At 37.2% G+C, this 27,105-nt stretch overlaps 1 protein-coding gene and 1 long non-coding RNA gene across 5 annotated transcripts; both read left to right on the top strand.

Annotated features, from left to right (window-relative positions):
* Positions 1-33: 33 nt before the first annotated feature.
* LOC105047953 (probable serine/threonine-protein kinase SIS8) lies at positions 34-25,883 on the top strand. Of its 4 annotated transcripts, none has more exons than XM_010927111.4 (14): positions 34-776; positions 2,591-3,031; positions 6,807-6,910; positions 13,534-13,676; positions 13,752-14,768; positions 17,356-17,411; positions 20,250-20,318; positions 20,438-20,538; positions 21,546-21,624; positions 21,710-21,808; positions 23,373-23,441; positions 24,312-24,361; positions 24,475-24,651; positions 25,246-25,883. In XM_010927111.4, the coding sequence occupies exons 1-14, from the start codon at positions 291-293 to the stop codon at positions 25,325-25,327; spliced, it is 2,973 nt and encodes a 990-aa protein (XP_010925413.1). In that variant the 5' UTR covers positions 34-290; the 3' UTR covers positions 25,328-25,883. The 4 variants fall into 4 exon arrangements, with proteins under 4 accessions (XP_010925413.1, XP_010925411.1, XP_010925410.1 ...); XM_029265442.2 differs by adding an exon at positions 1,851-1,925 and having other exon boundaries at positions 650-776; positions 13,534-14,768; XM_010927109.4 differs by having other exon boundaries at positions 13,534-14,768; positions 17,371-17,411.
* LOC140859104 (uncharacterized) lies at positions 21,815-22,254 on the top strand. The gene is made up of 2 exons (XR_012142541.1): positions 21,815-21,980; positions 22,108-22,254. It is a non-coding gene; the product is annotated as an uncharacterized lncRNA (long non-coding RNA).
* Positions 25,884-27,105: the final 1,222 nt, after the last annotated feature.

Genomic DNA, 27,105 nt, shown 5'->3' with positions numbered 1-27,105 from the left:
TCCTCCTTATATTCTACTTCTGCCCGTCCAATTTTGCCTTTATCCTTGGAGTCGGAGAGCTGGCAGGAAACCGGGTATAGAAGGCACCTCCTGCTGCTAATTGTAGCGAATCCGCGAATCTTTTTTTTATTTGATTCCAGAATTAGATAAATTTAGCCGAAGCACCGCAACGCCGATTGCGATATCCCGCACCGAGAGGGAAGGTGGAAGGGAATAAAATAAGGGAATAGAGTAAAAGAGAGACAGCGAAAGAGATCGATCGAGGAGAAGGGCTTTGGATCTGATGGTCGATGTCGAGGATGAAGCACCTTCTGAGGAAACTCCACATCGGGGGTGGCGGCGGAGGAGGCGGCGCCGGCCTCGATCACCAGCACCACCACCGGCTCGACGGTGATCCAAGAACCACCCCATCGTCGTCCTCGTCGTCGTCCTCCCCACACCCCATCTCCGCGCCGCCCTCCTCCTCCTCCTCGTCGTCGTCGTCCAGGGAGAGGGTTCAAGAAGCGGTGGAGCAGAGGGGGGTCGGGTCGCGATGCGATGGCCCGCCGGCACCCGCGGCGGGCGGCGGTGATTTCAGTCTCTTCGAGGAGGAGTACCAGGTGCAGCTCGCGCTGGCTATCAGCGCATCGGATCCCGATGGTCTCGAGGATCCGGACTCGGTGCAGATCAACGCTGCGAAGAGGATGAGTTTGGGGTGCTTGGTCGTGCCTGGCGGCGGCGGCGGCGGCTGTGCGGGGGATGAGAGTCACATGGAGTTCCTCTCTCTTCGGTACCGGGTGAGACTGGAATCTTCGTCTTGTTTTCTTTGATTTTAGGGTTTTTTTGATCTATATATGGACGGCTTGGATGACTAATAATCATGTCGTCATATCAGTCTTGATCAACAGTTTTTGATGGTTTGCATTCCTTTTGTTTTTTGAATTAGTTACAATTTAAAATAGTACGTAGTGAGGAACTGGAATTCCAGAAGTGTCTTTTGGTTTGATTTTTGGAGTCATTGGTTGGCCTTTTCGAATCAATCCATGACCAAATCTTCAAAGACTTATTGTTTACTCGGTTCTTGTTTATTAATCTTATATCATCGAAAATAATTATTCTTTTGCGTCCGTGACATTTATGGGGCAGTTATGGTTTTTATGTGGTGTTTTGTGGTGTCCTATAACTTTGAAAGCTTTGTTATTTGGTATATTTTTCGTATTGTACTGATGAGAGAATACAATCACGATATGTAAACATTGACTCATATCTCTATTAGAAAGTGACCATTGTCCAAAGAAGGTTGATCCACATTAGCTATTTCTTGGGTTATGAGCAAAAGAAAGTTCAAAGGCATTTGGAAGTGGGAAACAAGTTCCCCGAATTGGGTTCCGCCCAAGTTGAAAATTATGAAGGCTGTGCCATCTGTGATTTCTATACTTTTGAAGACCAACAAATTTGTTCTGCTTCAATTCTACTTTGATGTAGTTGACATTGTTATGAAGGATTTTTTTTTTTAACCTAAAAATAGGTTTTCCTCAATTTAAGCCATCCCTGTTTCTTTTACCATTGCATGCCCGCTCTTAAGTTTCGCTTTGGTCCTTTCTTGCTCTCCTTCCCTCACTTTATTGTCTCTTGTCATTCTTGCATGTTTAGGTATCTGCTTAGGTATCTGCTTGTCATGAGCTGCACCCACCCCTTGGCACACACTCCCACTAATGTACATGGTTAGGTTGGTTTGGGGAAGACAGCACGTTCAAAGCAAAGTGTGCATCAAGTTCCATTGAGCAGGCCAAACTATATATTTACTTAGTATGCCTCTGGCTGGCTAGCAACTCACTGCATCATCTGCACACTCTTTATTGGTGATACAGGTTAGAGTCATCCAAATACTTAACTTCTGGTACTGCATCCACTGTGCAAGTGAAGCATGCCGATAATGAATACTGGTGGGTTTCATGCATCGCTTTCTGGCCCTGAGTTACTTATGTACCATATGTACCTAAAGCTCGTTTCTGTATGATCCAAAGATAATTGACTTATATTTGTTTTGTAAAAGTTGACATGGATTTTATCAAACTGGATGAGACATTATTTTTAAGTTCCTAAAGCTTGGAGCACAACCAAAAAAGTGTACATACTTATGTTTTGAAGCACCATACCGCACAACACGGAGGTGTGCTACTTATGCACCATATGTACCTAAAGCTTGTTTTTGTGTGATCCAAAGATTCTTTAAATGTACTTGTTTTGTAAAACATGACATGGATTTTATCAAACTAGTTTGGACATTATTTTTAAGTTCCTAAAGTTTGGAGCATAACAAAAAAAGTATACATATGTCTTGAAGCACCATACCTTACGACATGGAGCAATAGTGTTAATTTTGTAGTTATTTTTCTTTAATTCTTTGATCCTTTTTTTTTTAAAAATTATTTCTTTGGCTTGTTACAAGTTTGAGATCAAGTTATCTTGTTATTCAACCAAAGTTTACAATATGTTCGTCTTCTTCATCTTGTTCTTTGTTTATGTTACTCAATACATAGAACTGTAGCTAATTCTGGTATTGGTTCATGCTTGTGTTAGATGTTAAGTGGTATATGTTCTACTGCAGACTTACAATGTTGTGAACTACGATGAGAAGTTGACTGATGGGTTTTATGATGTATATGGAGTGATCTCAAATCCCAACTTACAAGATAAGATGCCTTCATTGGTTGATCTTCAAGCAGCATCAGCTACAGATAACATTGATTATGAGGTGGTTTTAGTGAAGCGATCTGTAGATCCTGCACTTCAGCAACTCGAGAGAAGAGCACAATCTATTGCTTTGGAAAGCAAATATAAAGAACATGGTCCAATTGCTAGTGGATTAGTACAGAAGATTGCTGACCTTGTTGTTGACAGTATGGGTGGACCAGTTGGTGATGCTGAGGGTATGCTAAGAAGGTGGACTATCAAGAGCTATGAATTGCGGACTTCTTTGAACAGTATTGTTCTTCCTCTTGGTTCAATTGAAGTTGGATTGTCACGTCACAGGGCCTTGCTCTTCAAGGTTGACAATGCCACATTTTTAGTTTGCATATTTGCACTTGATTTACTTAACTATGATTAACATCAATCTGACAAGCTATTATATTTATACATGCATCTTTGGTTCATGATGCATATATAACTTTGGCTTAATCAATTATGATCATTTATTAGTAGTACATTGCTTGTATTTATGATACATCATTGAATGCCTTATTTAATGACAAATTCACATCACTTTACATTTGTTACTAGATGGTTTAATAGCATGTTGAGTTAAACTTGCCAATTTGTAATTTTGTAGGGATGCAATTGGGTTATTTTTGTTATACCAATAATCTGGGAAGCATGATTGCTTGTTCATTCTGACTTTGTCACCATCATTATTATTATTATTATTTTTTGAATTTATACAACATATGAGCAATTGAAGATTTTGGTGTAAAAGGTGAAAAATCTGGCACCTTTTTATTAGATGCCATACATCATTGATTTTGTAACCATATGTTTTTTTTTGTGTGTGTTTTTTTGTAACTTGAACTTGCAGGGCTCATCCCTATCTATGTATAGGGGTGTGCACGGTTCGGTTCGGATCTGTTTGGGATCAATTTTCAAACCGAACTGGCTTGAATAGGTTTTCTAAAACCAAAACCAAAACTGAACTGACCACATAGAAAAAAGGATTCAATTCAAACCAAAAAAAATCGGTTCGGTTTGGTTTATCAGGTTGTGGGTTATTGGGCTTATGTCAAATAGGCAGCGTATGGGATGGGCTAAATGGGGCTGCTATCCATTTTAATTTTTTTCTAACCATGGTAAATAAGTAGCTTATGCGATGGCCTAAAAATAGAAGCAATGTACTGATGGGACTAGGATAAAATATAAATAAACCAGTGTCAGTTTATCCATCCATCCATCCTTCCATATACATGCATACATATATATAGACACACACACACACACACACACGCCCACTCCCACTGGTCAGTTCGGTTTAAATTAGGTTTTTCAAAATTGAAAGCAAAACTGAACCGATTTCTTCTGTTTCTAAAATTTTTAAACAGAAACCGAACCGAATCCGAGAAAGCCAATCCAAACCAAACATAAATTAGCAGTTCAGATCAGTTTTGTAGTTTGATTGGTTTGTTTGCACGCTGCTATCTATATGTGGCCAGCTTTACAAATTAGAGATGATATATTGTGTTTTTGTGAACTTCTAACATCTAGCTATTAACTCAATGTCAGACTGTGCTAGTGCAGCATTGAATATAAAGAGCATGCAGTGAAGTTAAATTAGGAAATGTTTAGATTGAAGAAGATGTAGAGGAAGAATGAAATTGTGTATAAGTCCACAACAATAAGAAAAATAACTTGTAGTTTTCATTTCCAAAATCTGCCTACAACATTTCTCATGTTGGCTTGTATAGATTTTTGATTAAGAAGAACCTCTAGCGACTTCTAATCCTCACGTATAACTACATGAAGAAATCCTGCTAATTTTGTAACTCAAATAATTAATCTGCCTAAAAGCAACATGGGAAATTGAAACAACATTAGGCCTTAAGTAAGCCCACAACGTATAAATTGATATTTTTCTCGTAAGCATGGAATTTTTGACCAAGGTTCATAATATGACACTTGTAAGTCATGAATAAATATTTCCATCAAGCATAAATCCATGGAGTTTTATGTTTGTTCGTTTCAATTCATTGAGATTATAATGGATTGGACCTGTTGATTTGAGGGAATTTGGCCTCTCCTACATCATTGTTCTCTGTGTAAAAGGACTACTTGTCAATTTGATCAGGAACTTGTTTTGCTGTGCTAACAATGTGGGTAAAGTCCAAAATTTTTTGCACAGGTTGGAGCCTACCGAACAAAATTCAAGTTTTTGTCTGTATGGATCACTATTATATTGTGTCGAAGGTACAAATATAACAGTTTATCCATCTCTGAAAAACCAAAAAAAGGGGCTAAAATTGGTTTGAGCAATGTCCTCAAAGGAACGTCCTGTCATATTGGGGAGGGTAACACTGATGCTTGATCTTTATACTTCTTAGCAGAGAAAAAGAGAAATTTTTATGGCAAAACAAAAACCTATACATGGTTGCTTTCAATTTTGAGAGGTGAGCCTTTTTCTTTTTTTAATGATGAGATAACCAAGTTACATTTTCATAGTGGGACTTTGGGAGATTGTGATGTAACTGGGTTATGGGAATTAAATGATTCACTCCCAAATGCCACGAAGTGGATAACTTACTCGGGTTAGGTGAATTCTAGATCCAACTTTAATATTAACATACCAATTCTAAAAGACTTTCTGTTTGTGGAACGTGTTGCGGCCAATCCCTGTGTGCGTCTGACTTCGATGAAGAGTGACCTGCAAAACAAGTCCACTGGTTGGAATTGTGTCCAGCGGGGATCCTCCGATGCCTAAGTCAGCGGGGAGTGGTGAATAAAAAATTTAGAGTAGAATTTGACAGAGTTTTAGCTCAGAAGTTCTCCTTATCATTGCCTGTTCCTTAACCTCCCTTTTATAGGTGATTCGGGTATAACCGTCGAGCACATGGAGTCTTGCTTTTTATGGCACTAAAGGATAGTTTACCCCTATTATCGAGTCATAATCATGGAGTTAGTGAGCAGTTTATGCCCACTAACGGTCGTGGGTATGCAGTGGTTACCCACAATTGTAGATTCCAATATACCAACTGGAGCTCGGTGATTTTGATATACCGATTGAGGATCTGTGATTCAGATATACCGACCGGCCATCAATTTCTCATATTTTGTATCGAAGAGTCATTGGTGGTAGTGTATCGGATCGGTTAGATTGGTTACCATTTGAGAAGGCAATCGGGAGTTACCGACAAGTAGTCGGCCAACCGATAGACAGTTGGCCATTAGTCGTGTCCTGTGAAGCTGATTGAGTGTCGGGGTGATGAATCCTGTAGATGCTATAATTGAATCGGTGATTTCCGTGGCGGTCTTATTTTGACCATCTGTTGCCAAAGCAGAGTCGGGGGGCCGACCTTGAATCGGGGGAAGCAGATCCGATTGTCCCAACAGAATGAATCTTGAGAATTTTTAGGTGATCAAACTTTAATATGGAATGTGCTAGTTTGTTGGAAAAATTATAGGTATTGCTTTGTATTTTGTCAAAAATCTAGTTTTAAACTATCATGCCTTTTCTAAATTCAGTTACATACTGACAGATTCATTTGTAAGCAATCTTCCTTATTCTTCCTAGTGCATAGACATTGGTATGATGATTTTATATTATCTTAGAACTCAGAATAAGCTAATAGCTATGTCATATGATCTTGATCATAAAATGTCATCATATATTTGTAAATGGGCAGAGATAATGTAAAATGATACGACATTGTCATGTTGTTAAAATGATACAGCATTCTGCACAACATTGTTATTCAATATTTCACCTGCACCCATGATCATCAATACACTATGTTAAAGATGTTTATGACTATTATACAACTTAGTGCTTATAATTATTTCACTATTACATGTAATTGATTTTCTCCTTACACGTTGGTTCTCTCAACCAACCTTTAAGATATTTCTCTAGGTTTCTTGGGTTAAAAGTTTTCTAATCGTTCACATCACCGATCATTGTACATGCAGACATAAAGTGCTGCATGTTCCTTTCAGCAAACAAACTAATTATCTGTGTTAAACAAAAAAAAACCTGCTTGGTAACCTTTTCTTTTTTGCATTATGTTAATTCTGATATTACTGCAGCAGAAAAAGGTAAAGAATGATCACGTTTTCTTTGCCAGGTACTAGCTGATAAGATAAATCTGCCTTGTAAGCTGGTGAAAGGAAGCTATTACACTGGCACTGATGAAGGAGCTGTTAACCTGATTAAAATTGATTATGACAGGTGACCTGCTTATCCTCTTCCCTACCTTTTTTTCTCTTATACTTGATACTCATGTTTCAAAATTACTGAGATTAGTTGAGTCACGGGTTGAAGTACCATGTAGTTACCCATGTTTGTAGCTTCTTTGGTTGGTGTGGTATGGTGTTGTACCGATTCATGGTACACCTCTTAGGTGCCAGAGGTGGTGTACTTTATGTCCATACAAACTGGTATTGAGGAACATCCTGGTACCAGTATCGAGGTGTATACTAATAACAGTACGTTACTGTACAAACCAAATATTAAATCCTTGAGTGCTATTGCTTTCTTTTGTGCTATACTTTCACACGCACTTCTGACACAAGTAATGATTTCTGAGACTGAAGTACTGAACTATTCAACTAGTTATTTTAAGCAGGATGCAGGTAATTACTATAAAATTTGAAGTTACTTCTTTGTAACAAGGACCGTAATATTTTGACACCATTGCTGAAATATCTTACTAGTAAAATGAAAATAGAAAGTGCTTGGAAAAGAATGGCAGTAGACAGCATCGTGTCGGAGAAATAGGAAAGGCTATACCCTTGAGGAGTTTCCTCCATGTATACAATGATTGAGGTAGATATTTGGATAGGTTTTCAAGATTAATCAACTATTCTGTAGCCAGATTGTCTTCAAGTTGTTAGCTATGTAGTTTTGAATCTTGCATATAATATCTTGTAGTAGATTTTTTTTTGAGACGTTTTTGGATGTGTAGCTAGTTGCTCTTGTATATTTATTAAAGCTATTAAAAATTGTTTGTGGTCTTGATATTGTAAACTTATCCGAAGCCTTAGGTTAATGCCGTATATACCTTAAAACCATTCTATTATTGTTTCTAAGATTTTTTGAGGAATATGCTTAAGTAAACTTGCTGCATAGAACTTGCAAAAGAATTATAGTATATATTAAATTTCTGGAGATTTGGTTTATAAGATTAAAGAATTTTTTCAGCATAATTTAATAGTGAGATTAAATGCTGATAAATTGTTTCGGTATCAACATGGATATGAGCAAGGTTAGCAAAATTAATGCCGTGACTCATACAAGTCAAGTACTTAGTTGATATGGTATTGCATCGTACTGTACTGGCACGTGGTACACATGTTGGCACCGATTAGATGCCGATGAGAGCGAATAACGAGAAAGAAAGGTGGAGAGAGTGAGAAGGAAAGGAATGACATACTAGAGAAAATGAGATGGATCAAGGGCTGGAGCTCATTGATTGGTTCACAACTCCGTGATTGAGGGTTGCAGGTTGCCGATCGAAGCTGGAGACATAGATGAGGCCCCTCTTGTTGTCATCATAGAAGATGAGGGGATAGGAGGGTGAGGCGGATGGATCGGGGAAGAGAGAGGATGATGGCCAGGGTGTCGAAGAGAGATCGACCGCATCCAAGTTGAGGTTTTACAAATGGGCCTGTTTCAGCTAGGGCAAACTGGTCAAAACTATCTTGAGATTGGGCAAAATGAGTTTGTTCAGCCCAGTTCTAACTGATTCTATCCATCTCAATTTGGGTGACCGAATCATCTTAGTTCCTGACTAGTTTGATTCGATACATATTGAATCAAGGTTTTAAACCCCATGGGATGAGGCTGTCTCGATTTTTTATGGAATGGGTGCGCCGTAGTTCCATCTTATCTCGAAACTTGGGACAGAGGATGTTCCAAGGCATCTTGATCGGGACGTTAGGACGCTAGAGAGACGGCCTTGTCCCGACTCATGGGATGGTATTTCGTCCCGGTATACCGCGGGATATCCCGTTGGGACCTAAATCCTTGCATTGAATTGCTTGATTCAGGATGGTTCAGCAAACCTTGGAAATGAGCATCAGTGTGGAGGAATTCAAGTTATATAAATTGTGTTAGTACCCTTACACTATTAGTGTTATTTCTTTCTTAACTAAGCTTGATTTACACTATTAGTGTTATTTCTTTCTTAACTAAGCTTGATTAACATGATTTCCATTCACCTATCTGCAGATTTTTCTTTACTTGTTGCAAACACCATCTCCATCAACCTTCAATTTTCTAGTAGAAATATTTAGAGTTCTGATATTTAAGTTTTTATAGCAGTTGTAACTACAATTATATTCATGTAAGTTTGATTACATTCAGTGTTTTAAAAGGTACCCGTGGTACGCGAGCAATTGAGGGACTGCATGGTGCATTTGCAGCATGCTAGCCGGACATGTGGGTTCTTATGCAGTGGTTATAAATATAAATAAAATACATTACATACAGTAAAAACAACAATAACGATGTTTATAACTTTCGATAAAGAATAGCAATTTAAATAACACCAAGCAATAGTTAGTGCGTGCCATTTAATAATTAATACCTGATAGCAATAGTTATAATATGATTAATATATTGACATTACTAATACCTGTGTTTGACCGACTTGAGCTTGAAATTGATTCATCTGCATGGTCCTACCTAAGAGTCGGTTGCGTATGTTGGCCCTAGAATGCTAAGTGAGCTACATATGCAGCTGTGTAATGTTAAGCAGGCCTCATATGCACCAACATGGTACTAAGTGCACTGCCTTGATAGCCTATATAGTATAACAGCATGTTGTATCCGCATATAGGCAATGCAGTGTGGTTTAGGTACCACTCCCGCATGCATGGAAATGTATGTAGTTGCATGCTATTCTTTTTAAAATATTTATTGGAGTCTATATATCATGCTTTATCAAGTGGTCATTTTGGAGATTTCTACTGGATTGTGTGCAGGGATGTCAATGGGTTGGGTTCTGGTTGCTTTTGGCAAAAGCCATACCCAAACCTGCAATGTATGTGTTAGAATCCAAACTCAAACAAATAACACTCTATACTCGTACCCGATATAGAACCAAGAAGATCTGGTATTAGGTTGAGTGCCAGTAGAAATTTGGCATTCAACGAGTTACCTAAAACAGCACCTCTTGAATTGAGAGATTAAAAATGATAATGATATAAAGTTTGAAAGTTTGTTCTTAAAAGAAGGAATTCTACTCATTTATTGCTTTTGTCCCTAAGCATCCATGGAACCAAAAGAATGAGGAAAAGTCTCACAATAATCAAGCTCAGTAAATGTCAGATCACAACAAATATATTGTAAAAAGACTAATTCATGAGTAACAACTAACAACTACTAACCATAACCACGCATGGCAAAGATAAAATATAGGGGAACAAGATGGGTTATAGTTCGAATCCTAACTATTTAATTTTTCTTATTTTTTGTGATCAAAGAAAGATTAATATTATGCACATGCATATATATACATATATGTACGTATGTATATATGTGTGTATATATTTATATGTATGTATATGTACAGATATATGTAATATAATGTATATATGTAACATATAAATATACATATGTATGTCTATATGTATCTATATATATATACACACACACACACACATAAATGCATACATAATGTATATATGTATACGTATATGCATACAGATGAATGTATGTATGTATATATGTATGTATGTATGTATGTATGTATATGCAATATATATAATATGGCAAAGTTATGTAACCCCATTTCTTCAGCTAGTATGGCACAATGAGTTGGACTGTGCAACTCTTTCCACTAGGGCTCATGAGCAATCCCATCGCGGTCAACAATTTACCTACTTATCGAACAAAACCTGGAAAGGGGAATGAGGGAGCTGCGGTTTTAGCTTAGTCGTTTACAAACATCCTCACTGAACCTATATAAATTGCCAAGCTTTCAAGACAACTGTTGTTCCACCAACAGAATCTTTGGCTGAAGGGACATGGGGATCCCTTTTGTCTACTGATTGAATGTAGAGAATCCCAACCAATAGACAGGAGGTCAACTTATATTTAGTTTTCTCTATAAATGCCTATGTACATGCATATACACATATAGGGGTTCTGGTTATGGATCCATCTAAACCTAAACCCACACCAATAAGACTTCAGGTCTAATTTTTTTTTGGGACCCAAAGCCAACCCAATAGCTCAATGGGTTTATTTTTCATCCCCAAACCCTAATTCGGTTGGTTCAGCGGATTTTTTCCCTCCATTGACACCCCTAATTATGTGTCAAGAGATAAAGGAAGATCTGTTTGATGGATTTTTAGTGGAACAAGGAAATTGAAAAATCAACTTTCAAAGTTCTCTGGCAAAAGAAAAAGACAAATCAACTATAAAATGTGAATGATATTCTTCTGTTCTGTGTGGATGGCATTGGTCAGTGATCTTCAACTTCAACCTGGTTTAGTGGACATTGAGCTAATAAGTGTATGGTTAGTAAGTTTTCTATTTATTATTAAAAACTGTTACTATGTAAGGTGGATAGTTTATATTGATAAATGAGAATCTATTACCCAGAGTTTTGACAGGAGGTTAGTGAGGCACAAAAGTAAGGTTATCTCCTTAGGGTGTATGGTAGCTGTATTAAGGCTATCATGATGCATAATGATTTTTGTTGCCTGCCTTTACTAGTTGAATTCTTCTACTTAGTATGCCATAACAACTCGAGAATCTTGAAATCTTTTCAGCACCATCTTAATCAGTGTTCTAAATTCCTTTTGCTGTATTAGCAAAGCATTTTCTTTGTTACTCTATAATATTCTATCTTATTGGATGCTTCCTATGTATGTTCACGTCTGAATTTTTTTTCAAGATTTCTGCTCCCTCATACCCTTCCACCTGAATTGCCTCACATCCATTCCCAACTTAGGCAGTTAGGCATCAGTGCAAGTTTATCTCTACAGAGGCTTTGGATGATGAAAAATGATTCTTATTGAGAGAATACAGAGAAAGCAAGCAGGGTACAGTGAGATGGTTCCATTATGTTGCATTCTGGAGTAACAATATGGAGTATGTGGTTACAGATTTATGGAATAAAGATTGCCTTCTTAAAGATGTGGATTTGAAGTTTGGACAGTAAATGATGGAATTTGAACAATGTTGGAGAAGATAAATATTTTCATAAATGGTGGATGGGTTAGGAAGAGATAGCTAAAGAACAGTGTTAAGGAGCCTTGGAAAGAGGTTGTGAGACCTGAGCTAGGGAAAGATAGCTAAGGAGCAATTTTAAGGAACTTTGGAAAGAAATTGTGCGAGGGATTAATTGATATGGAATGAAGATTAGGTTTAAGGGAGGAAAGGGGAAAATTTAGCTTATCATTAGATTGTTGCTGTGGATATATTGTATTGGTGGAACTATTTCTAAGCTTTTAAAGAATTGCTTGTTGTTTTGGTGCTGTTTCTGGAGATTACTAGGGAAGGGAGAGAGACTGGGGGGAGTAGTGCTCGCTAGTTACTGTATACACATAAACAAACAAAATGAACAAGTCCATGCTTGCATTAGTTAGCTCAGAGAGAGATTGGATGGTTTCAGATTAAGAAAACTCAATGTCGTTAGATTTTCAAAGCATAATTAATAGTGCAAGTTCTTATTTTCTGGAATTTGTGAGGGAAACAAATCTGATTTTATTTCCAAGATGAGGAATGAGCTATCAAAATACCTTAAAGAAACTAATGGGAAAGATAAATAGATAACTTAGAAAAAATAGGGAGAGCATGACTAACCAGTTCCTGTATAGTTTCACTGGAGTATCTTGTGTGTTTTGCATATATGCATCAGTTGTTTTCTGCTTTACAAACTTTTCTCAATGCTCGCATCCTGCATCCATTTTCTGCCAACTTTCTCCTAGTTGCAATCATGGTTTGTGATCAAATTGCTATTTTGCTTCTAGTATTTTGACGGTATTGACCTGCAAATGAAGATGATTTGAAAGCCTTAACTGCCATGTTGATGTAAGAATTATTACAATTAAGCATTACTTCTGGCTGGATCCTCCAATTGAAGGATATTGCCACTAGGAAAGTTAGTTGCCGATGATTGTGTCCACTTTCACTAGGAGGATGAGATGCTTGACCATACTTTTCTTTATCCAGAACTCATTGGAGATCCAAGATCTGGATCTTGGATTTCATTTATAATCTAATGTGCATATGAATAGATGTGCATCCTGTTTATTTGCTCGGAGTTTTTGTGACCATTCGAAGAAAGATATCCCATATTGGGGCTTGGTTCTGCAGGAGTATAATATGTTTAAAGTTCAGGGAACTATTTTTTGGATTGGTAGGTGTTGATCTAGGGTGGTGGTTTCTAAATCAAGACTGATCAAATGAGATTTTTTTTTTCTTGTTTGTTTTCCTGTATTTGATTTTTATAACCTTCAATGGAGCTGCCCCAGCTTCGACTTGGCTTCCTAAATGCCTTTTAATTCAAAGAAGGCAGGAATGATGATGATAGTTTTGTTTTATCCTTTTCCTCATTTCTTTGCACTCACTGCAAGATAAGGTTAAAAATAATTAGTGCACTCCTTTTGTTTACATTTTAATGATTGTTTTACTGTCTAAAGAAATGTAGTTTAGTATTAGCCAGCTAAAACATCTTTCTTATCTTTGTCAATCATCTTCTTCTTCTTTTTGAATTGTAATTTTTTTCTGCTTCCAGTAAAAATTTCACATTCTGATAAAAATTTTACATTGTAGTGATTATGCTAGTGCAACATGAGCCTAATTAATAGGGTGACTGACCTCATGTTTATTCATGACAGTGAATATATTGTCGATCTTATGGGAGCTCCAGGTACATTAATTCCTGCGGAGAATCCAAGTGTTTATCTTCAAACTTCTGGAAACTTTCTACTTAGTTCTGATGCTATTGAACAGACTGTCAAAGACATATGCTTGTCCCTTGGTAAGGATAGCTTTCAGTTTGAGAAGAAAAACAATATGTCAGAAGCAAGTTCTTCTGATAACAACTCTGTTTCAGGACATGTTGGTTTACAGCCAGAAGAGAAGTCAAGAGTAGGTTCTCCATCAGAAGATGTTTGTGTTAATGTTCCTGAAAATAATCAAGGTGGTATAACCAAAAGTGAATTTGGGAAGCTTAGACCTCAAGCAGATGCTTTAGGAACTAGACAAGGCGTATCACCTGCTCAGCAAATGAAAGTTAATGATCTTTCCAAATATGTAGTCACTGCAGCAAAGAACCCAGAGTTTGCACAGAAATTGCATGCTGTTCTGTTGGAGAGTGGTGCATCACCACCCCCAGATTTGTTTTCTGATCTAAATTCTTCACAGGATCATGTAGAACAAAAGGACCTTGGGAAGAGCATTTGCATGGTGAGAACGGAGGGGGGAAAGGAAGGTCAATTGCCTGAGGTTAATTTGCTTTCACCCTTCCAGCCTTCTCTTGCACCCTATTTGGATGCAGAATCTTCAAGGCATTCTGATGGAAAAAGAAGGCAGCATTCTTTTGTCGATGAAATTACCCATAAGCAAGGCAAAAGCTCTGATTTCATTACCAATCCCATTAATATTGGCGCATCTTCACCTTTTGCAGCACCCAATGAATGGTTGATGGTCAATGATACTCAGGCTAATGTAAGTACCTTAGATGATTCTGGGGCTAAATGCACTGGTCCAGTTCCTGATACTGCAGTTGTACCTGTAGTTTCATGCCTGAAACAAATTAATTTATCTTCTGCGCCATATGAAGCTGGCTCAAGCCAAACAAAGTGTGCAAGTAATCCTAAATTGGCAGGTGGTATGCAATGCTCCCAGGAAAATGCAGGAAGAATCATACACAATACAGACACACAGTGGAACATTCCTTCTAAAGGTTGTCAAAAGGGTTTAACTGGGGTCAAATTTTTAGGACTGGATAATAATGATCAGCTCAACGTAAGTGGTCCTGAGAGTGAAAGGATCAAACCAATACTAGATGGTGTTGCTGAATGGGAGATACCATGGGAAGATCTCCAGATCGGGGAACGAATTGGTCTGGGTAAGCATAACTTTCAAAGTCATTGTTTTCAGATTATGTGCACTCAGTGAGGTGTGGCTTATTATGTGTACTTTTGTTTTCTTAGATGTTAAGACTGTTCACAGAGTCATTCTTAATTTTGCACATACATTTAGATGATGATTGCCTTTCTTTTTTACTTCCAGCTTGTTTAACTAACGAAACTGCTCACCTATATTTCAAATGCAACAGATAAGAATTTTTGTTCTCTTTTTCGGCTCTAGTTGGAAATATTATATTGTATTAATCACAAAAGTAAGATTTCACGATGTGCCAGTAGGACTCTCTGGATGCCTTGATCAGGACTTTGGCACCAAGTCAGAAGACCAACATCATGTTAATAGCCAGTAGTAAACCTTTTATAGGATTTAATAGATCATGCTGGATCTTTACTCTGAGCTCATACAGATGGCATGAGGCTTGGTTTTTATGTTCAGAGTGTTGGTTAGGTTAGAAAGTAAACTTGCATTTTGACTCAAAAAAATCATTTTCATGATATTATACTAAACTTGGATCATATTTGAAACTTTATAATACATTTATTCGGTAGTGAGTTTGTCTTCCCCTCCCCCAACCCCCAAGCTGCCCCCAAAAACCCCATGTTTCCATTTCAGATGCTCCATATTCACCCAATTAGGTTCATGTCTAGGCTGCCATTCTGGAATTTGTAAAATCCAATATACTCAGTTTGTGTTTTCCTTTAATCCGCAGGGGAATCTTCCACCAAAGTCTTCAATGCATATCTGTGCATAAAACTTAGATATTTAGTCTTGTTGATGGAATACTGGATAAAGAGTCCTTTCAAAGTTTGTGATTCATGATCAGTTTTCAGAGTGCTTAGAACATCCAGTCATGATAATTTTTATGCTATTCTTCACCATTTGACCCATAAAAAAATGTTTTTTAAAAGTAGTTTTAATTCTTGGCAAGTCAGCCAAAAGTTCATGCTTTATTTTAATTTTCTAGATTTTAAATGGCTAAAATTCTATGCTTCAAAGTAATAAATATTGCTTGTATGATTCTGTCAAAATAGTAGACCTCAAGGTTTAAAAAAGTGATCACAGTATGTAAGTGGTCAAGGTCCTGTATAGCACATATGCATTATGCAAGTATACATGCAGGCATCTATGCAGTTGATATTTTAGAAAATATTTAAAAATAAATAAAACTCATAAAATAGATGAAAATACATGAAATATCAGAAATAAACAAATAAATAATCAGAAAATAAGAAAAATTCAAGCGTATACTTCTGAACTTATTTGGGAGCCTATTTTAGTATAATATAACATGCTAACATTAAAAAAAAAATATTTCCCTAAAAGATTAAAAACTGCGCTCAAATTTTAAATTCTCTAATGCAGCAAACAAGTTTATAAATTACCAATGATAAAATCAAAAGAGTAGCAATAAAGATGCACGACTTATAGGTAAGTTTAAAGACTCTAGGTAATTAGCAAGACTTGTAGTATTTAAGTGATCAACTCTCAACAGTAATCTTTTTCGTTGGAAGTGACTTATCATCCATGATTATCAAAATCAATTTATGTCTGCGCTGCATATATGAGCTGCATAGGCCTAGGTAAGTGCCTAATGGGCGCACTGTGCAGTTTGACCCCAATGTGGAGTGGTCGCTAAGCCGCATCTGTATGTGAGGGTGCATATGCAGCCGCATGAAGAGTTCAGATTAAGTTATCCTTAAAATCTAGGTGTAATTAGTATAGATAGTATTACATAAGGCCAAATTGACTTTTAACCATCCTTCATAATGGTATGCCTAGTTTGTACATTTGTCTGAAACAACAAAAAATTCATTTGCAGTTTGCACATTGATGGAAGAAAATCCATTGCTTATGTACATCCCGTGAAATGAAATGTCATGTTGATGAATTATATGTTGTTTGTGCTTTTTGTTTCCGAATTAATCAAGGCTTTTTCATTAAACATGGAAATCTTTTCTACATATTATTAATTCTTGAATTAATCTTGTCCTATATTTTACATGATCTAATGTTTTCTCCCAGATGCGGGAAATGCAGACCCTTGGTGCTTCCCTTCCCTTCCCCCATCCACATCTCTGTTTGACTGACTGTATCTTATACTTGATTGCTCAATGATTGTTGAAAGTAGGTGGGTCCCACATGTCATACATGTGTCAGCTGTGTGTCAGTCATGAAAGGGTTTGATGTGCACCAACCACAACATGTGCAGGGGAATTACATCTTATCAATTCACTTTTGTGACTCCTTTTCAATTACATTGTTCATTTGTTTCCAACCCCATTGTTCTTGTTGTTTTTGTACTTTTGTTTTTCATATATATGTGTTTCTCCTTTTCCACTCATTGAACTCGATTCCTCTGTTTTTGCACATCAATGTACTAGGTTGTTGTTGAATGCCAATTTATATTTTTGGGGTAGTTGGCTTTAGAGAGATGCCTGGGAAACCATATTGAACCTGGCTTTCTTTTGTAAAGTTAAATAGGTTGGCTTGCTTCATATTGTGTCATCAATACTGGTAGTTTCTTTTGATCTGTGGTGACTTGATAACTGTTCATCATTTATTTACAGCTTTTCACATTTCAGGTTCATATGGAGAGGTTTATCATGCAGATTGGAATGGCACTGTAAGTAATCTTTCTTTATACCAAATCATTATTTTAGATAATTTATCTGACACTATGCCATTTAGACTGGACTTAGTATCATTTTGAACATGTGGAAGAATGGAATGGCTTTCTGACGTCACTTGTTTACTCTCTGAAGAAAATTAGAATTCCTGTGGTAGATGTAGATAGAATTAGGTTGTTGTTTAGCAGCCAGAATTATTTGGGTGCATTCTGATGTTTGCTGTGTAGCGGAAAATGAATTCTGAATCACAAAAGTCACTGAAGTTGTTGGAATGACTTCACTATGGTAGTACTTGTAGTATCTAGGCAGTAAGTTCTCTTGTACAGCTTTATTTTGATGCCATATTCTTTCATTTACATAGTAGACTGGATATCTAGAAATTAGAACTGTTCAGTTATTGAAGGAAGTATCATGTAAATAGTTGTTGTGGGACTAAATGGAACTAGCACCCTTCAACCATTTTGATCCCAACATTTGTAGGTCATCCAATCAAACATCAACAACAGCGAGACCACACCCCGATGTGTGTGCGTGCGTGCGTGCGCGGTGTGAAGCTTTTAAGGCTTTAACCCTAGCCGTTGCTCTCGCTGATCCACTTTGGTCGAAATCCAACTTGCTCCCTAGTAGTCCTCCAGCAGCTTCACCGACATAGTTGACTCTCTGTTAATGTTGACCAACTACACCTAGCCTCGTGACTACCCCTTCCCTTGGACAGTTGGACTTGTGTCGTTCTTGAGCTCTCCATCTCCTCCTCTGACCTCCAGAAGGACCGTGTCTTTGCCATCTGGATCAATGGTGTGGAGATCCTCCACATTGCCACACCACACCCCATGGTCTCTGGCACCTTCTGTTGTGTCTGCAAGGACATCACTTGTTATGCCATTACCTTTCGCAGCATCGCCAATGGCGGCGGCGAGACCGTGTTCATGATGCTTGCGAACTTCAACAACGTCCTCCCTGGCATCTTCTCTGCCAACATCTCCCTCCACTTCTACCATGGTGCCCTTTTCCCCTTCCCTCACAACCTTGCTGCTGGCTTTGCCGCCCACCCCTCCATCAAAGACCTCCACTCTGAGCTGAAAGATCTTATCCTTTTGATTTCCAATCCCAACATCTTCAACCTTTATGGCTTCTGGTTTTGAATCAAGAAGTGGTTGGGCTGGCCTTTGAGGCCCACCACCATGATGACCGCCGATCTCTTACTAATGTTGAAGCCACCAGCCCTCTCTCCTCCCTCCTTCCTCTCTCCTCCTCGCCCTCTCTCTTCCTCTTCCAGCCTGATAAACCAAATCAAATTTTTTGGTGTCAATTTGAACCGGTTTTTGTATTAGGTCGGTATGGTTTCAATTTCATTTTTAGAAAACTGATTTAAGTCAGTTTAGTTTCAAAAATACCCCACAAACCAACCTGACCCAAATCGTGTACGCCCCTACATGTTGTGCTGATGCTAGGTGCATGCTAGTGCCCTATGGTCATGGTTTCTGTGGCACTTGCATGATTTGGCAAGTGTGGGCATGAGCAAGTTTGGAGTTTTCTTTTTCAAGTGCGGTACTTTTAAATTTTTCTTGATGTTGTTCAGTGTTGTATATAAAAGGAGGCCCAGTGCTATAGACTCCCTCTATCATGGGTCTAAGGAGAGGCAAACGTGTGCAGCTTACTCTTATGTGACGAGAGGCTGTTTCTATGCTTTGAACCTGTGACCTTTAGATCATAATGGAGCATCCTTACCATCAAGCCAAGGCTCTCTCTCTCTGTCTTTTTTAGAGTTGTTTCATGCATTAAAATGATAGTTCAAAACTAAATATGGTGTCATAGAATCAATATGGAGACATGTATGCATGTTGGATGCTGTGCAGTGCATCTTTTAAACCAGTGACATCCTAATAATTCTTTGACAATATTTTAATGACAAGCATTGATAAAGATAGACAATAATCCATCAAGACAAAACACATGGTACCATGAATATTAGAGTATGAACAATTAATCTCTTAAAACTAAGATTTGTGTTGGTTTTACAACATTATATCTTTGACTTTGATCCATTGAAAGCCCGATATTGGAGGCTTGGATTTGTGCAGTCCTTTCTATCAGCTCCCCGCATACAAAACTTGTCAGGAATGGTTTCGAGTGGAAAAGAGGGGGCTTCTTTTGTTTTTCATATTAAGCAGTGTCAAGCCATTTTGAACCATGTTCAACCTGCAAGTCTGATAAAAAGTGATGCTGGCCGCTGCCCAGCAGTTTGCTTTTGACACTTGGCACCTCCCATCTGCCCCATGCTGGTCCATGCTTGTCACAGTACGTGCCAGGTGTCATGGACCGGCACAGTCAGTACCTTGATCTTCCCTTGGATTTGAATGTTAAATTAAATTATAAATTCTTTTAATTCCTCGCTTCCCCTTCTTACACTAACATTATGATGCACTTAAATTTTCATCCCCTAAGGAAGACCTTGATAGGAGAGGGGAGAGCTTTTCATGGAAGACAATAGTTGAAGATGATTTATAGGATCATTACTTGGGCTAGTAAGAAATAAGAGCCTTAAGGATTACCAATTATGCATGTTGTGACTGGAGGCATTGCTGAAGGTGCCTTGGCACCTCTTCCAGGCTAACAAATTGTGCAGGTGTTTAGATGTGACCGATCTGTAATTGTATGCAATAAGCAATGATGCTGTTATTGGTGATAATATGACATTGCCAGTCAAAATAATAATCCTGTTAATATGTGCTTGAAGCGAAAAGTTTGTTCTTCCCTATTTTACAAAAAATTAAAATTGTAGATTGCTATGATAATCTCATTAGATTCCTAATGTAGTCAACCTTGCCTTACAGGAGGTTGCTGTTAAGAAATTTTTGGATCAGGATTTGTCAGGTGATGCATTAGAGCAATTTAGGTGTGAGGTAAGCTTTAGATGACTTCAAAATTTGACATCTTGCACTTAACATTTCAGGTATGGTACCTCCAGTCTTTTTTTAGTTTTTACATGTTCCGAACAAAATCTCTCTACATTGTGGTACAGGTGAAAATCATGTCAAGACTACGTCATCCAAATGTTGTTCTTTTTATGGGAGCTGTAACTCGTCCTCCTAACCTCTCAATTTTGACAGAGTTTCTTCCAAGGTTTGTTTAGTTTACATTCCTACAGGTATTGTTGGCATGGCCACTGTTTTTTGTTAAAGAATGAAGGAGGACATGTTGCCTGGAAATTTTATAGGGGAATATGCATATGGATGCTATGAATGAATGGTTATAATGCCATACTATCCTTTCCAAACATAACTTTCTAAAATGTTATCTCACATTGGAAACATTTTATATAGCATTTTGAAGATTGAAGATTTTATTATAGTATCTGCATTAAGGAATGTGGAAGCATCCTGAACCACCTAGTTTGGGGTGTATTGAGCCATATTGGTGGCAGATCCAAATGGTTCTGGCATTCAAAACGAGATACCGGCAAAGGAGGGGGGAGGGCGAGAGGAAGAGAGAGAGAGGGGAAGTGAGGGAGGGTTGCCAAAGTGCTGTAGAGGCTGTGGAAGCCGTGATGCCGACTTCACTTAATATTCGCAAAATAAAGAAAAAAGAGGCCCAATGTATCCTTGTTTCAATCATTTGAAGGGTGGAGCCCCTCCTTTGGTCCTCTGTGGCAACCTCTACAGTGCTCCAGTGGCCCTCCCTCCTTCTCCGCCTCCTCTTTCTCTCTCTCTCTTCCTCCCTCATGTTATTCCTCTCCTTGTTCTCTTTGCCGTGTTAGGCCATGCTCTGCTAGCTGTCACGATCTCTCCCTCTCCCCCCCCCATCTCTCTTCCCCTCCCTTGTTCTTCCTCGCCCCCACCCTCTCTACTATGTCGGTAAGGGCCTGGCATGGAACAGCACGGGGGCATACTAAACCATACCGCCAAATGACCATTCTAGGCCCAATACCGGCACAACGAACCTTGATTTGTGTAAAACAAAACCATATAAACATGCAAGAAGCCTTGTTTCTGTTGACATAGTCAAATGCATGCAAATATTGTTTTTTCTTATGTTATTGCCTGGACTTGTTTGATTTGCATTGATTTACATCTAACTTACATGCTTAATTTTATTCTAACGATTAAAAAAACAAAACTTGTTTTTTCCAGGGGGAGTTTATATAGGTTGCTGCATCGCCCCAATGTTCATCTTGATGAAAAGCGACGATTGAAAATGGCACTGGATGTGGTACAGTTTTGACTATTTTATATTGTTCATGTGGTTTGTTTTAGCTTATTTTCGATTTTCACCTGAGCCTGGGTCATTCTTACAGGCCAAAGGGATGAATTACTTGCACACGAGCCATCCAACAATTGTGCATCGGGATCTGAAGTCCCCAAATCTTCTTGTTGATAAAAATTGGGTGGTCAAGGTACTTTCATAACCAATATTTGTGAGCATTTATTTTGATATTGTGAAATGTGGCCAATTGTCCCATATGAATTGCTGGTACTGATGTGAAACTTTATGTTCAGTTAACGAATAAACTTCTGTGTGCTTATAATTTCTGAAGCATGGATGGTTGTCCAAGGTTTAATGCATTGGTATGGTAACTTTGCCACCATATAGTTGAGTTTTTTATCTTGTAAATGCAGTTTGAGATGGAATTGAGAAATTCTTATTCCAATGCAAAGCTATGATCCATGGATCTCTTTTGTTTTACTTGAACAGCAAGAGCATATTGGAGCAGATCCTTTTGCATTAATCATCAATACATCTAGCTGCAAGAAATATGGCTATCCTTTCTCCCACTTTCTGTAATTTCAAGTTGTTGGGTCATATTTGACCAAATAGGCAAAGTTTTAAGGTTCCTAAAGATCATATTGCAGAGCTCATTCTCATACCAAGAATATCATGTACTGGCCAAAATTGCAATGATAAATCATGGGTCAGCTCAATAGAATGTTGGACGACTCTTGAATGAGTCAGGTGTGTGTCAATATATGGGGCTGAGTTTTAATCAAGGTTAAATTCTTATCGGACCTACTATCACAACATCAAAGATGCTGACAGGCTGGTGAGATTTGTTGTACTTATTCCTTATCGCTGCGATTAGGGTAGGTTGAATCTTCCTATCCAAATCATTGACCTTTTCGTATGCTTCTCTTGAATCTGACTACGTCCATGTGAAAAATAATTTGGTAAAAGTTTTTCCCAGAAGCAGCAATGTCGGTTCACATCTGATGTATGGTGCATTTTCTTATATCATGTATATCAGATTCACTTTCTGCTGTTATTGATGAAAATAAGGCCTGGTCTTCTTCTTGATGGGTTGGTTTGGTCATCATTTTAAAAGAAAAAAAAAAAATAAAAAGAGAGTTAGGACCGCAAAATTTAATTATCTATTTTAAGCTGTAACCTACCTGAGTTATTCAAATCATCTATCACTAATTTTCATTCAACATCAGAGATCTTACATTAGAATGGTAGTCTTGCTTTTTAGACTGATAGAGTGATTTAGGGTTGCCACCTAAGAGATTCAGTCTCATGTCAAGATTTAAAAGTAGTTCACCAATAGGCTTAGAACTCAAGAAGCAGACATTAAAATAAAAAAGTACTTGAAAATAAAAGTGAAGCATTCTGCCTAAGTTCAAATCTAGCCATATATCTGGTGCCTTGGCCATGACTAAACTTTTCTAGTATACCTGATTCATTTCATAACCTAGTCTTTTGAAGATAGAAAATCACATACATACTCGAGTTGTTCGTATTTGTCTACAGAGAAATTAAAGAAGAGATAAAGCAGGTCATCGAGGATGATGTAATAGAACATGTAGATTGGCTTTTCAGGAGAGCTAGTTATGTGGTTGTTCTTTGTTCTACCTTCCTTTAAAATGAACAATGTTAATTTATATTGATACTTCTATTGAACTTCTTGTGCTCTCTCTCCCAGCCAGAAGATAACCATGTTATATGAAATTTGAATTTGTCTGCAGGTCTGTGATTTTGGCTTGTCAAGGTTGAAGCATCATACATTCTTGTCTTCAAAATCAACAGCAGGAACAGTAAGTCTTTCAAGCTTTTATATTTGCCGTGCTTTTTATAACCTTCCGCTCACCTTCTTAATCTTTCCTCATTACGTCTGATCTTTTTGATGGGTTTGTCCTCTCTGTTTCCCTCCCTTGATCCATGAATATCTTTCAGTTTGGATGTCATAGAAAAATTCATGTTCTTGGGAAGGTTTTAGAGAGGATAGCAAATTAAATCAATATAAAATAATATAACTATTAGTCTTTTACCATATTATATGTTTCCAAACTACACTTCAATGCTAGTGTGACGTGAACTTGCACATTTCAGACTCTGATGCATTACCTTTTCCATTCTCATTTTTGTTCATATGCAATATAGGCTGTCAGTAAGAAGGATGCACATAAAAGAGATACATGTTGTCTCTTACTCTTAGTTATTAAATTGTTGCTCAACATACCATGTGATGGTAAAAATCTCATTTCGTTTTCATAATACGTGTACGTCATATTAGCTTCTAACTATAGTAATAAGACTTCTTGGAACTGTCCTATTTAACTTCTGGCAGTACTATCATGTATCTTTCAAGTTCCAAGTTCTTAGTACTCTATATTTTATCTCTGTGATTTGGCTTGCTTCCTGATGCTATCGTGCCAGGAGGTGGATGGGTCCCACAGGAGCATGGAGCAAGGAATCAAATGGGGCATGGTTCACAAGGCCACTAGATTCCGCTCGACACCCTGTTGTGCCCATTCAATCCTGATGTGGTCGCATCAAGATGCGAACTAAACCATTTTGACAGAAAAAAGACTGGCTGTGTGAACTAAACCATTTTGCTATAATCCAAGATTTCACTATTTTATACTGGACTGTCATTCCGATTGTTGTTTCTTTTTGGGCTGCAGCCAGAATGGATGGCACCAGAGGTCTTACGAAATGAACCATCAAATGAGAAGTGAGACTGGAGAGCCAGCTTAACTTTTATTCTCTTCTTATGATTTATTCTATTCTTATGAGGCCTAGTTTTTGCCTTTAAAATATATCCGTTGCCTCTTCTGTCTGCTTCAGGTGTGATGTTTATAGTTTTGGTGTCATACTGTGGGAGTTAGCTACCTTGCGTATGCCATGGAGTGGAATGAACCCAATGCAAGTTGTTGGAGCTGTTGGGTTCCAAAATAGACGCCTTGACATACCCAAAGAGGTTGATCCAGTGCTTGCACAAATAATTTCTGATTGTTGGGAAAGGTGAGCCTGCACCGATGTTCATTTAAATAGTCTCAGCCAACACTCCAGAACAGGATTTGAGTCCAACAGTTAATTGATGGTACTTTTGTGTTCCTTAGAGGTTCAGCATTTGAAAACAAAACTAATGATGATTATTCTGAACATATTTGAAAAAAGGGGGGAATTGCTTGATAAAGAGTGTTCTAGCATTTTTAGCAACCTCCTTTTTTCCTTTTCTTTTGTTGATGAAAGCATTTGTCATAACTTCTAACAGCCATGCAGTCAAAGTAAGCTTAAATTTTAAGTTAAGCTATTTAAACCGTTTCTCTGTTAGGATGTAATAATTGTTAAAAAAAAAAAAAAGATGATTAGGGGTTGCAAGCATTTAAAGTTGGCTTTATATGAAAGATGGGTGGAATTGTACATGGTTGCTTGTGAAATTCATCTGGGCAAGGCGGCATCTGTCTATTATCTTAAGACTAGAAACAATTCCTGAAAAAATGCTGAAGGGACATGTAGTCAAGTTATTACGTTCATTTATCTATTTGAAACGTATGTCCTGTATCAATACAAAATAACTTGATACCATGCTGACAATTTTGGTTGCCTGTGCAGCGAACCGAGTAAACGTCCCTCTTTTGCTCAGCTTATGTCATCTCTAAAGCAGTTGCAGAGGTTGGTTGTCACGGTCAGTTGAAGATACCAAGACATTGATCAAAACAAAGAGTGACAAAGAGTCATAGCTTGCCATCTGTATATCAACAATTTGTGTCCCGGCTGGAACAGCAGTAGCACAAGTAGTTGTACAGTATGTTTATTCTAAAGGACTCAAGAATTGTTCAAAGTGGAGATTTCATTAGAGGCTGCCAACTAAAATGGTCTTCAGCCAATGAGACGTATTCTCTCTCTGAAGCTGTGCGAAGTGCAGCGGAGGAAGCATGCATGAGAGAACTCCTGGAGCATGGGAGCAGTGCTAAAAGCACAGCACCATAGTATATAATTTTATATTTTTGTTTCAGATTCATAAATCAAAGAATCTGAGGAATGTTGGAATTGTATACATCGGATGGAATTGTCATTATTGTTGCCATGAAAGGAAAAGGAGGTACAGGAAAGAAAATGTTTGGGACGCACAAGCCGCTGTCCCTTGTTTACGCACTTCATAAGATGATTGTTGTGTCCTTGAACCGGCAGTATTTGTTCTATAACATTTTAAAAATAATCATGAAGTTGGAATCCCGAGATCCTGAAAATGTGGATTATCATCTCGTAACTCTCTATTTTGAAAACTGATATCTATTTTCATATGGTTGTATGCCTGCATCCATGGAATCCTCTTGTATCAAACAAGATTTTTATCTTGATATCTCTGTTTGTATCGCTACCAGACATTTGTTAATATAACATATACAAAAATTCTCGGCTGTATTATCTCGACTGATATAAATAGATAAAATTTGAGAAATCAATTGGTAAGATATAATTATTTTGGCCGATAGTTTTTAACAACTTTTTACTTTCTTGAATAATTTGTATTTAATGATTTAAAACTATTGTTTAAATATACTTCTTAATCTTGAATTTATTGTATTGGTTAAGATTTCGATATCATAGGTTGAAAGTATTTGTTATGTTCTCTCTAAATTTTTGTTAGTTACCATACCGACCTAGACTAAAGGAGATGTTAGTTCAATCACATCGATATGTCAATCTAGAGGCTTTTGTACTACTTTAACGGCTGTTGCATGCATTGGGAGCCAGTTCAAGTGTGAGGGTTGAACTCCTAAAGAAACTTTTCTTGGTCTTTGTTGCGGATGAAAACGATGGCATCTTGTGGGGAGCATACAACAAAGTAGTGTTTGGTGAGCTAAATAGAATCTTCAAAATGATCTTAGATCATTGATGATCTTTATCGTGAAGTAATCTGATTTTTAATAATCTAACATCATTGCATTTAGTATACTATATTTGAATTATTAAACATCCTCAAGTATTCCCGAGCAATCTATTTGATATTTTATGAGAATTCAAAATCACTAACTATATAATACTAAAACTACTCTCGATATATTCTATAAAATATATTTATCAATCAAATAAAATATATTATAATAATTATTTATATATTTAAATATATTAATTATTAATATATTTTATAAAAAATTTGTTAATCCTATAAAAATATATTAATGCTTATAAGAGAATTAATATTTTATTTATGCTTATAATATATTATTATTTTAAAATAAATTTTATTTTAATTAGAAAAATAAGGCAAATCGAAGTAATATATTAAATATAAGAAGAAATTTCATGATTAAAATATAAATTATAATAGTTTATTTTTAATATAATTTAAGATTATAATTGAATGATAACATGAAAATAATATGATTAATAATATATTATAGTATAATAACATCATAAGTAAAATATATGTAATATCAATGTAATATAATATACTATATATAATAT

Source organism: Elaeis guineensis, chromosome 7 (assembly GCF_000442705.2).
Source record: "Elaeis guineensis isolate ETL-2024a chromosome 7, EG11, whole genome shotgun sequence".
Taxonomy (NCBI): Eukaryota; Viridiplantae; Streptophyta; class Magnoliopsida; order Arecales; family Arecaceae; genus Elaeis; species Elaeis guineensis.
The sequence above is the reverse complement of the archived record's forward strand: the minus strand, read 5'-3'. Positions and strand labels throughout refer to the sequence as shown.

What these genes read in the sequence shown, in the direction of transcription:
- LOC105047953 (XM_010927108.4), top strand. Translation starts at nt 291, where the DNA reads ATGTCGAGGATGAAGCACCTTCTGAGGAAACTCCACATCGGGGGTGGC. An exon ending in TTGACAGAGTTTCTTCCAAG is followed by an intron (nt 20,539 to 21,545) that starts GTTTGTTTAGTT and finishes TGTTTTTTCCAG; the next exon opens with GGGGAGTTTATATAGGTTGC. An exon ending in TGAAAATGGCACTGGATGTG is followed by an intron (nt 21,625 to 21,709) that starts GTACAGTTTTGA and finishes TCATTCTTACAG; the next exon opens with GCCAAAGGGATGAATTACTT.